This window comes from Oratosquilla oratoria, chromosome 41 (assembly GCF_046742065.1).
Source record: "Oratosquilla oratoria isolate Oo_2021 chromosome 41, ASM4674206v1, whole genome shotgun sequence".
Lineage (NCBI taxonomy): Eukaryota > Metazoa > Arthropoda > Malacostraca > Stomatopoda > Squillidae > Oratosquilla > Oratosquilla oratoria.
This window is the reverse complement of record NC_134817.1, coordinates 2745001-2757402: the sequence shown is the minus strand read 5'-3', so window position 1 is coordinate 2757402 and position 12402 is coordinate 2745001. Positions and strand designations below refer to the sequence as shown.

Below are 12402 nucleotides of genomic sequence, written 5' to 3'. Positions count from 1 at the left end.
ATCCCCTTCCACTGCCTCCTCCTCCTCTTCTTCCTCCTCCTCATCATCATCATTATATACATAATCATTATCATTATCATCATTATCATTATCATCATTATCATCACTATCATTATCATCATTATCATATACATGATCACCGTCATTATCGCCATCATCGCTATCATTATCATCATTATCATCATCATCATCACCATCATTATCATCGTCATCATCATCGACAACATCAAAATTACCACCATATCACCACCACCAACGTCGCCACCACTGTCACCACCAATATTTTCTCCGCCCTTTACATCTTCCTCTCTTTCCCTATTTATTTTCCTCTTTTCCAGTATTTCCTATACATGTACATGTGTGCGTATACATGTGTATGTATATATAATCATGTGTACACGTGCGTTTACACGTGTTTCTATGTGTATGTGTTATGCACGTACAGATATATATTTACATGTACTTTGTGAATGTACGTGTATCAGTAGGTTTATACCTGTACGTGTACGTATGTTTATAGACGTAAACATATATGTATGTACGTATACATGTGTATGTACATACACCCAGGTATATACACGTGTACATGTGTGTGTGAACATACATATATAGTTGTATATGTGAGTGCTTTCGTTTGCATATGTAGATATGTATTATGTGCATACATGCATGTGCGTGTATGCAGTTGCATGTGTATCTTTGTGTGTGTGTGTGTGTGTGTGTGTGTGTGTGTGTGTGTGTGTGTGTGTGTGTGTGTGTGTGTGTGTGTGTATGTGTGAATGTGTGTGTGACCATGAACATACTAGTTCCTAATTATGAAACACCCAGAGGAAGAGAATTCGATGTAATACAACGTGTCTCAGATCGAACTCAATCAAATGAGCTCTTAAGTTCGACACTGACGTAAAAGAGAGAGAGAGAGAGAGAGAGAGAGAGAGAGAGAGAGAGAGAGAGAGAGAGAGAGAAGGGATGAATATACAGTTTCTTCTCTATGCAGGGATGTCTCATACAACGGTATTTTTTTTTTTGTGCAACAAAAACGAAAGATAGATTTGTGGAGGTGTGACGTAACATGGGTCAGGTTTCTGTGAGCGCAGTGTGATGTGGACATGTCAGCCAAGAAGGATAGTTTTGGAGCTCTGATAGATAAATTAGGATTTAATGAAAAAGACATGTAGAGTACAAAGTTGCTGGGGGTAACATAAAGAAGCCTTCGCAACTATATATATATATATATATATATATATATATATATATATATATATATATATATATATATATATATATATATATATATATATATAATATTGTGTGTGTAATAGTGGACATAGAAATTGTTGTGGTTGATTAATATATGACTATTCAAAGAAAACAAGTATAAAGAATATTGACATTTAATTTATGTACTTGTCTATTTATGAATTAATTTATCTATATGTTCATTTTTCTCTATTTTTACTGTTTTTGCAGTTATTACTGATGTGTTACATAATGACATGCTTTTCTTCCATTTGCAGTGCATCTACGGCTGCTACGTTCACTCAGCCATCTTGCCAACCTTCCATCGACGATGCTACTGGTTGCTGCAGGTTAGTAGTACCCCCTCCTCCTCCTCCACTCTTGTCACGAGTTGTTAGTAGTCGCCCTTCCTACTAACACGGTAGGTAGTGAGGGATATTATTGTCCTAGCTAGTGCACTTTGCTAGGTGCTAATATTAGACATGTCTTCCTGACAAGCTTAGAATAGCAAATTATTTATTTACGTATTGATTATAGGTTATCAATATGTGCCTTTGCTCCTCATTCTTGCAATGCAGATCTCGACTACAATTACTGGCTCATTCGTCCGTTTCTAACAAGGCAGGGTACTTTGTACAGTTGCCTCCACTTCACTGTCCCTTTTCTTCTTCCATCGTAAGTTTGCTCCTGTCTTAGGTTTCCGATGTAAATGAATACAGCACATTTTTGCAAAAGACTCCAGGCTATGTAGTACTTATGAGTGAAGCCAGATGTACAGCATAAATTGTTGACGTGTGTGTGTGTGTGTGTCTGTGTGTGTGTATGGCCGCGCGTATTTCATGTCTCCACCCTTGTCTAGCCATTAAGATAAATCACATGTTTGTGAATAAAAAAGTAAGCTTTTTTGTGGTCAAACCAAAGAGAACTGCTCACTCCCTGTTGCTGCCCCCGGTCGGCCCCAGCACCCCGGTGGAGGGCGGGGCAATGGCAAAGCCCCCCCACCCCCACCCCCGACTATGGCTGCTAATGTTCTTGTTTTATTTATTTATTTATTTATAATTACAAGTGACGGGCTACGCCCGACCCCGCTACGCGGGGGCTCAGCCCTTCGGGTGAGCTTGCCTCGCTCGCAGCCAATCAGTCGTCTTTGTGGCCGTGACATCACGCTCTCAACCAATCAGGGGCCGGAGGGAACGTGTCCCCTTGAGGGATTTCCGGCTTCCGGTCCAATTTAGATTGATATCAGTCGTCTCTGTGGCCGTGACATCACGCTCTCAGCCAATCAGGGGCCGGTGGGAACGTGTCCCCTTGAGGGATTTCCGGCTTCCGGTCCAATTTAAATTGATATCAACAGGAATCTTTTTTTTAATACATAGATTATTATTATTATCATTATTATTATTATTATTATTATTATTATTATTATTATTATTATTATTATTATTATTATTGCGGCTAATACTACTACTACTACTACTGCTACTGTTAGTAATAATAATGATAATAATAATAATAATAATAATAATAATGTTATTACTACTGTATTACTGTTATCTAATAATTTTGTATCTATTTATTCATATCATATCTTTTTATCTTGTTTGCTTTGATCTCGTTGGAACAGTGAGCCAGTTATTCCATTTGTGTTTTACAGCCTCGACTTTGAGACAAAAACAAACTCGATATGTTCCGTTACTGTCGCGATGGGGAGCGGCAGGCATGGTTCGATGCCCGGCAACCCCCCCGCACATGTTATGATTTGAGTTGATTTTCTTTTTACCTCAATCAACAGATACTAATATTACAGGGAACATTTTTATTATTATTTTTATTATTATTATTATTATTATTATTATTATTATTATTATTATTATTATTTTATATTTTTTTTTTTTTTTTTTTTTTTTTTTTTTAGGGAATTTTAGGGAATTTTGTATAACCCTCTCCCTACCTCCCGGACACTTACCGGATGCCTTGTCTTTCAGAACCCAGACATCGTGCTGGTGCACTACCTGAACGTGCCCTACCCAGACGACAACAAGCTGGTGATGGCCTCGAGCATCTCCCTGTGGGCCGACAAGAAGGAGTGGACCAAAGAGGAGCTCGTCAGCCAACTCAAGCCCATGTGTAAGTGTCACGACACACACTCTCTTGCGTCCTCTTCTTCCTCCTTCTTCTTCTTCTTCTTCTTCTTCTTCTTCTTCTTCTTCTTCTTCTTCTTCTTCTTCTTCTTCTTCTTCTTCTTCTTCTTCTTCTTCTCCTCCTCTTCCTTTTTCTCTTCTTCTTTCACCTGCTCCTCCTCATCCTCCTTTTCCTCATTTTCCTCTTCTTTCTCCTCGTCCTCCTCTTCTTCCTTTCCTTTTCCTCCTCTTTCTCCTCGTCCTCTCCTTCCTTTCCTTTTCCTCCTCTTTCTCCTCGTCATCCTCTCCTTCCTTTCCTTTTCCTCCTCGTTGTCCTCCTTTTCCGCCGTTTCCCCTTTTTCTTCCTCATCTTACACCTTTTCTTCCTCCTTCTCCTCTTCATCTTCCACCTCTTTCTCCTCCTCTTCCCCTCGCTCTTCACCACTTATTCCTCATCCTTCTACTCCTTCAACCCCCCTTACCTCTTCCTTCCCTTCCTCTTCTTCCTTCTCCCCCGTCTTCCTCTCTTCCTCTTTCTCCTCACACTCGTCTATCGCCTCATTCTTCTTCCCCTCTTTCTACTCCTCCTCATGCTCCTCTTGGCCGTACATGTCTTAAATTGCTAAGTCTTTTTTTTTTCTTCTATTTTCAAACACTCTGACTATAGAATCATTGAATGTTTCCAAACAAAAACAGAATAAAAACCATAAAACTCCAATGACAATGATATCCTTAGTTCAAACGCCTTCTGATTGACTTGTAGACAGCGGCGTGTATGTATATATATATATATATATATATATATATATATATATATATATACACTGTATATATAATATGTGTGTGTGTGTGTGTGTGTGTGTGTGTGTGTGTGTGTGTGTGTGTGTGTGTTTGTTTGTGTACATACTCCCACCAATTCCACTCGCATCCACCACCCTTTCCACCCTTTCATCCTAGCTCTTCATGGATGACGGGGCATCCCTGTATCCCACCCATTGCCCTGGGTCAGAATCATTAGCAAGAAACAGTACATCCAAAACAAGGCCTCTCCATCTCTTTATACAGAAGAAGAGAAGACGGGGAGAAATTCCTTCGGGCTGCGTCAAAATATCATAACATATAAACACCCTCTCACCCTTCCCCTCCCTTTCTTGCATAACAGTATCGTCTATACATATTCTCCACTTTGTTACCAAGTCACTTTGACTTGGCTACCCCCCTTATAAGTGGGAAAAATATCTTATATATTGATGTCATAATTATGTCACCAAAATGTTTGGTCTAAATGTCTACGGAGTCGCAACTCCAGGTTTCATAAGTTGACTCCAGTAAATAGGTAAAGTTAAATAATTTATAATAAACAAATAGGTAAATAGTAAATAATAATAAATAGACAGATAAACAATAATAAATAATAATCAAATAAATAGTAATAAACAAACAGGCAAATAATAACAAACAAATAATATAAGATAATTGGCAGGCATTACAGCATCTTGTTTAGGTGTTTATCTAAACGAATTAAAGCTTCGAACTGAACTACATTGCACTGCCTCTGCAGGAAGTTTATTCCATTCATTAACTACACGGTTGTCAAAGTTGTTTCTACCCAAATTCAAATTAAATCTATTTCCTGACAATTTGAGATCATTATTTCTTGTCGGATTCTCATTCAGTGTGAAAATTTTGTCACTTTTGATGCTGTCAATTCATTTTAGAATCTTAAAGACCTGTATCAAGTCTCCTCTGAATCTACGCTTTTTTATGGAAAATAGATTCATATGTTTTAGTTTATATTTGTATGATCTATTTTTGATATTTGGAATCAGTTTTGTATCTCGCTGTTGTACTTTCTCCAATTTGTCAATGTCTTCAATGAGATTCGGTGACCATGCGGAAACAGCATATTCCAAATGTGGACGAACTAACGATTTAAATAGCTTGTTAATAAGAGATGGACTCTTGAAGTCAAAAGATCGCGCAATAAGTCCTAGAATATTATTTGCTTTCTCAGAGTCTGAAATATACTGCTTAGATGATTTGAGATCGTTACTGATAATTACGCCGAGATCCTTTTCACTATCTAATTTTGTTAACGAATTTCCAAATAACTTGTAATCGTACTTACTGTTATTTTTACCTATGTGCATAACCTTTCATTTACTTGTGTTAAATTTCATTAGCCACTTTTCAGACCATTGCTGTAGTTTACCTAAATTTTCTTGAATATCTAATTGGTTTAAGTGATCATTTGCCATTCCGCACAGCTTTGTAACAGCAGTAAATTTGGAGACAATAGATTTCAGTCCGTGGTCTGTCTCTCTCTCTATATATATATGTCTCTCCTCTCTTTCTCTCTTCTTCCTTTTCCGCCGACGAGTATCTGCATAAGGTGGTCCTATGAGACATCACCTTTGGCTACAGACCGTCGGGCCATTTTGTTTCTTTTGTAGAAGGTGGTTGACGTAGTGATGTGGTCTGTGGTGATGAAGATGGTGATGATGGTATCGATAGCAGCCATGGGTGTGAAGGTGATGCGAGGAACGGTAATGGTGGGGATGGTGATGGAGCTAGTGTCGGTGGAGATGGTGGTGATGGTGGTGACGGTGGTGATGGGGCTGGTGCTGGGGCTGGTGCTGGTGGCGGTCATACTGATGTTGGTGATGGTGATGGTGGTGTTAGTGATGGTGACAGTAATACGGTGGTGAAGATTGAAGGGGTGTGTGGGTGGGGGTGGGGGGAGTGGGAGGAGGAGAGACTGACTTGGGGGGCGTATTTATCCTAAAGGTTTTCTTACTGAGCCGCGTCACACGAGGCCACATAGTGACACGGCGGCCATCTGGAAATCGCGTTACAGATCGAAGCAAGGAGTCCGAGAGCCTTCCTCTTCTTCCTCCTCTTCCTCCTTCTCGTCCTCCTCCCCATCTTCTTCTTCCTCTTCCCTCCCCTTCTTCCTCCTTCTCGTCCTCCTCCCCTTCTTCTTCTTCCTCTTCCCCCTCCTCCTCCCCTCCTCTTATTCCTCCTTCTCCTCCTCCTCGTCCTCCTCCTCCTCCTCCTTCTCGTCCTCCTCCCCTTCTTCTTCTTCTTCCTCTTCCCCCTCCTCCTCCCCTCCTCTTATTCCTCCTTCTCCTCCTCCTCGTCCTCCTCCTCCTCCTCCTCCTCCTCCTCCTCCTCCTACTCCTCCTTCCTCCACTTCCTTCTCTTCTTCCTTCCCTTCCTCTTCCTTTTTTATTCTGATGTCACTTTTTCAATCTTGATTCATGTCATCCGTTCCATGTAACATTTTCTTCATTTTCTATTATTCAATTATCTATTTATCTATCTATTTACCAAGATCTTTTCCCCCTTATATGGGGGGTAGCTAAGTCAGAGGCACGTACCTATTCCTACTCATTACACTCCCCTCCACCACTCTTTCCACTCCTCCCATCTCAGCTCCTCGTGGATAACGGGTCATCCCTGCATCCGCCAACTGCCCTGGCTGTAACCCAATGCAGCAAGACACAGTACATCTACAGCAAGGCCGCTTCGCATAATCGGCGACCAGCCCTCTCCGTTCCCTCTTGCAGAAAAAGAGAAGACGAAGAGAAATCCCTTCGGGCTGCGTCAGAATATTATTCACACATAACCACCCCATACCCATCCCATCTCCATCCTCCCTTCCTTGCATAACAGTATCATCCATATACAGTCATTAATCCACCCATCCATTTTAATTTATACATCAATGTAATGTGTTTCTTGTGTGTGTGTGTGTGTGTGTGTGTGTGTGTGTGTGTGTGTGTGTGTGTGTGTGCATATGTAAATAACTATTGTAGATTAAAGGCAGTCATAAATGATTGCAACATTTCTTTGAATATTACTTAATATTTCGTTGTTGACATTCCTTTCATTGTTTCAGTCTTCAGCGAGGACGAACCAGACCTCAACAACGAGTTGGAAATCTCGGTAAGTTCTGGTTGGGGGGATGAGGGAGGGGGTTTTGGGGGGATTTTTTTTCAGGGGGGAGGGATAATTAGCACACTTGTGGGAGGAAAGCCCATGGCGGGGGCCTGCACCTCCCACATTTGTGGTGGGAATCGTTGATGCTACACTAGAGGCAAGACTACCTCCTTGGTGACGTTACGATTTCATGACGTCATGTCGCGTGGCTGCTCGTAGGCTCCGCCCACTGTTCTCTGTAATTATATTTGATTGGCTATGATGTCTCCAGGCTATTGCCAGATTAGTAGTTTTTTTTAGATTTAATGTTTTTTTTTCAACTTTATTCTTTGACGAAAAATATTTTAAAAGGAGCACTTTGTTATGTTGACTGAACAAGTAAATAATGATATTACTACCATTGGAACGTATTCCGTTAATAAGAACAAAATCTAAGCTTAAAGAGGCAAAACTTTGCATTTATTAAGCCGAAGTCAGAACTAGAGAACGTGCCAACATCCAAAATAAAACGTTGCTTATCAGTTTTATTATGGGTTTAATCAGCGTCTAATTGCGATGAGATTACACTATGTAATACGATTTTTGTCTTTGACAAGCAAGTGTTATTGTTCCGATTTTTTCATTGTAAAACAATAGAACATGTCCATTATTCCTTTCAAAATTTGCTTTTGTGGTTTTTGCCCCAAAATAGCTAAATCACAATTTTTACCAATTTTGGACAGAAAACAAAACACATAAATTCAAATTACACAAAATCTTATATTAAAACTTCTGAAAAAAATAGAATGAAAAATTAACAGTTTTTCTTGATTTGCGTGAATACAACAAATCACTTTCACATATGAACCCCCAAATGTAGTCTCCCATCATATTTTTATTGAAGGATTCCTGACATCTCTGTTCAAAGTTCATTACATCTTAGTAGAAGCGCTCTCCTTGTTCCTCTGAACATGCTCCCATATTCTCCTTGAAGTTGTCGAGGTGGACATCTAGAATATGAATCTTCAAGGACATTCTTTAGCCCACCTCATCACAGCTTTTCACTAAAGTTTCAACCAGTTCCATATAGTTATCATCCGTGTTGTTGCCAAGAAAGCCTTGTACTACAGCATTGAAACACTCTCAAGCTTTTTTCTCCTTTTCTGTGAGCTTCTGTAGAAATTCTGAGCACTCCATAATTTCCCTTACTTGTGGTCCAGTGAAGATACCAGCTTTCACCATTGCTTCTGAAAGCTTAGGAAAATCTTGAAGATATCTAGAGGCAGCAGACTCCTTGTCAAGAGTTGTAACAAACTGTTTCATGAAACCCAGTGTGATATATAGTGGAGGAAACAAAACCTTTTGAGGATTCACCAATGACTCATGTTTAATATTGTGTCCTCCACTGTAGTGTCAGTCCTTGGAGGCCAGTGTTTTCTCTGGTAATGGGCTGCTCTGTCTCTACTGTCCCAAAAGCAAAGAAAATAGGGATTCTTGGTAAAACCTCCTTGCAGTCCCATCAAGAAAGCCACCATCTCGAAGTCTCCAATAACTTCCCAGCCATACTTGTTGTAGTTCAAAGTTTCCAGTAGAAGCTTTACACTACTGTAGATGTACAGAATGAGCAAGAGGCAGATATGGATATTTGTTTCCATTGTGCAGAAGGACAAGTTTCAGGCTTTTGGAGGAATTGTCAATGAAGAGTCCATTCATCTGTATTGCAAGCAATTGGAATTGCCAATTCCAATAGCATCAAACAAGCCTGATACATCATTGTAATAGCATAACCTTCTAGTGTTTTCTTTCAATACTCACAAGCACAATGAGATGCCCAGGTCCTGTCTTCGTCCCCAACTGGCACACTAAATATGCTTTGTAAGCTTCACACATTTTTCCAGATGCTGTCACAGACAACTTCTTTGCTCTTGCCTTGATGAATTGACCACATATGTGGTATATATTGTCAAGCTATACTCTAGAATATTTTTAGTCTTTCTAGAATGTATTCCAGAATATTCTCAATCTTTCTAGAATATTTTCAACCTACTTTAGAATATTCTGAACCATTCTAGAAAATAATTATAGGTTCTAGAAAATTCTTGAGTATTCTAGAAAGTTCTAGAATATTCTGGAAATGTAATTGAATAGAATGATCTAAAATGTTCTAGATAATTCTGAAAAAATTGTATAACACTGGAACACTTAAGAAGATTTTTGAAATGTAAACAAATTCTTCTAAATATGAGAAATTTCTTGCTAGATTCGGTCAATTCAAGGATGATCTTATTAAGATTAAAAAACTTTAATACACTTTATATTCTTTCTTAAATTGTTTTAACCTATTTACAACATTTCAAAAGCAATTAGACATGCAATAAAGATTTTGACAAGGTCTTTACCCGATATGAAAACCAATAGCAACCCATATTACAATGAAATAAGGCAAAAAGGTAGATTCAATATTCTAACCACAAAAGCAAATTTTTAGGATCAAAATCACTTTTTCTATTTCGTCTAGATGAAATTAACTGGAAAATTATGGTTTCGGGGCCAAGGACATGTTAAAAGTGAAATTTTGTTACCTAATGTTATCGGTAATATGTTTGATTTGATGCTGCAATAATTAATTAGGGCCTCAAGTTGTCTGGACTGAAAACCCGCAGCCCCACAGTAGCTGGCAACTGTCGTCGGGGCTTTCTATGAGAAGGAGGAGGAGGAGGAGTTGTCACCGAATGCCAGTTCATGGGGCTGCACTTCAAGATAGAAGTGAGGTCGTTGATGAGTTTTGAATAAGAGTGGTATGGAGATGATCATAACTGATATCCATCACACAGGTGCCAACTATTGATGGCTTTATTTGATATCATATATATATATATATATATATATATATATATATATATATATATACATATATATATATATATATATATATTTATATATATGTGTATATATATGTATATACATATATGTATATACATATACATATATATATATATTTATATATATGTGTGTATATATGTGTGTATATATATATATATACATATATACATATATATATATATATATATATATATATATATATATATATATATATATACACATATATACATTGATATATGTACTATATATATTGATATTAATTCTCCTTTAAACATTCTTGGTACCTACTATTGATGGCTTTATTTGATATATATTATACAGTATTAATATTAACTTTCCTATAATCGGTCTTGTAAAATTTAACTTTGGATAAAGATATGAAAGAATAGAGCATAAAAGAATATGAGAATGCAAAGATTTATGTTTTCGTTCATGTACGAATTATCTCAACCACCAAGGAAACTGGGATTGCCTGAGGTGGATCATCGATCTCTGCAGATCGATAAGAACAGACGAAGAGGTGGTCTTGTCGATAGTGAGAGCCTGGGTCTTTTTTTTTTTTTTTTTTGAGGGGGGGCGGGGAACTATGATTTCGCTGGTCGGTTTTAATCGCCAATACCCGGTTTTTATTATTTTTTTCATTACCATCATTTTTATCCTGATTCTTTATTGTAGCTTACATGTGTGAACTTGAGGGACATCTAACATTTATTTACTGTATTTATTTATCTTTTTTTTTTTTATCTTATTTTGTTTCAATAATATTTTCAGTTCTATTCTTGAGCGTCTGACCTTGTTCCCTCCGCTTCCAAGTCGCCCCCTTTTGGCGCGCCGGCGTAGCAGCAAAGCTTTCCATGTGACCACCATACACTTGATTGATTGACTGGCTGATTGCTGGGTTGACTAGTGGATGGACTGATTGTCTGGTGTCGGTGCCTTAGGTCCGCCTCCTAAGGCACCGATAGCGACCTTGTTGGTGGAGAGTAGGGGTCTTGAACTTATAAGGTCATTGCAGAATTATATGCAATTGATAAATATCCATCTGTGTATATAGATATACATATTTCTTGATGTTGTGAAAGAAGAAATCCTATAGAATTAAGTTTTATATTGTTATTATAATAAACCTACTCTTAACCTGGTTATTGTTAATAAAGGGATCTAAATATTACTTGACCTTTTCCCCCTGACCTTGACCTCACACCTTAACCTGGCCTAAGCCTTAACCTATGCCTGGCGTAAACCTTGAAGTTTAACCTGACCTTAACTCTGGACCTTTACCTAACCTTAGCCTTGGATCTTTGCCCAAAACTTTGAGTCTTCAGCTGAACTTAATCTTGGATCTTAAGCTGACCTTTACACCTAGACCCTTAACTGACCTTAACTGTAGGACTTTATTCGCCCCCAGACCTTTCTTCTGTACCTGACCTTAACCTTGTACCTTAACCTAGCAGTAATCTGACCTTAATCTTCAGACCTTTATTTCCTCTTGGACCTTACCTTAGTTCTTCGGCCTTTACATGACCTTACCCGTGGACCTTTACCAAACCTGCCACATTTCTTTTACCTCTATCCCGAAGACCTTGACCTTAATCCATGTCTGGTGGACCTTTATATCGGTTTACCATAATCTTTGTGGATTCCCAGTGGTTTCTTCCACATTTACTCTCAATTCCACACAAAACAACCCAACGTCCTTTCCTTCCCCATTTCCTTCCTCCTCCAGTTCCTTCACCATGCCATCCCTTTCCCCGTCCTCCTCCTTCTCCTCCACCTCCTCGTCCTCCTCCCCGCTCTTCCCCCTCCTCCCCTCTTCCCCCTCCTCCTCCACCTCCTCTTCTTCTTCACTCCTCCCTCCCCCTCCTCCCCTTCCTCCCCTTCTCTTCCTCCACCTCCTCTCCTTCTCCTTCCCCTTCTCCTCTTCCCCTCCTCCTCCTTCTCCCCTTCTCCTCCTCTTCCCCTCCTCCTTTTTCTCCAACTTCTCGTCCTCCCCCTCACCTTCCTCCTCCCCTCCTCCACCTCCTCCCCTCCTCCTCCTCTTTCCCCTTCTCTCCCTCCTCCTCCTCCTCTCCCTCCTCCTCCTCCTCCTCCTCCTCCTCCTCCTCCTCTTCCAACTTCTCCCCCTCACCTTCCACCTCGCCTCCTCCTCCTCTTTCCCCTCTTCCCCTCCTCCTACTCCCCTCCTCCTTCCCCTCCTCCCCTCCTTGTCCTCCTCCTCCTCCCCCTCTCTTCCTCCTCC

The 12402-nt window shown here is 39.6% G+C and overlaps 1 protein-coding gene across 7 annotated transcripts in view; it reads left to right on the top strand.

Moving 5' to 3' along the window:
* Positions 1-12402, top strand: part of Camta (Calmodulin-binding transcription activator) — a 404381-nt gene that overhangs the window by 296313 nt on the left and 95666 nt on the right. For all 7 annotated transcript variants that reach the window (XM_076177798.1, XM_076177799.1, XM_076177797.1 and 4 more), the window contains 3 exons: positions 1518-1589; positions 3225-3366; positions 7261-7307. In XM_076177798.1, coding sequence (XP_076033913.1) covers positions 1518-1589; positions 3225-3366; positions 7261-7307 — 261 coding nt within the window. The remainder of the gene's footprint in view (positions 1-1517; positions 1590-3224; positions 3367-7260; positions 7308-12402) is intronic.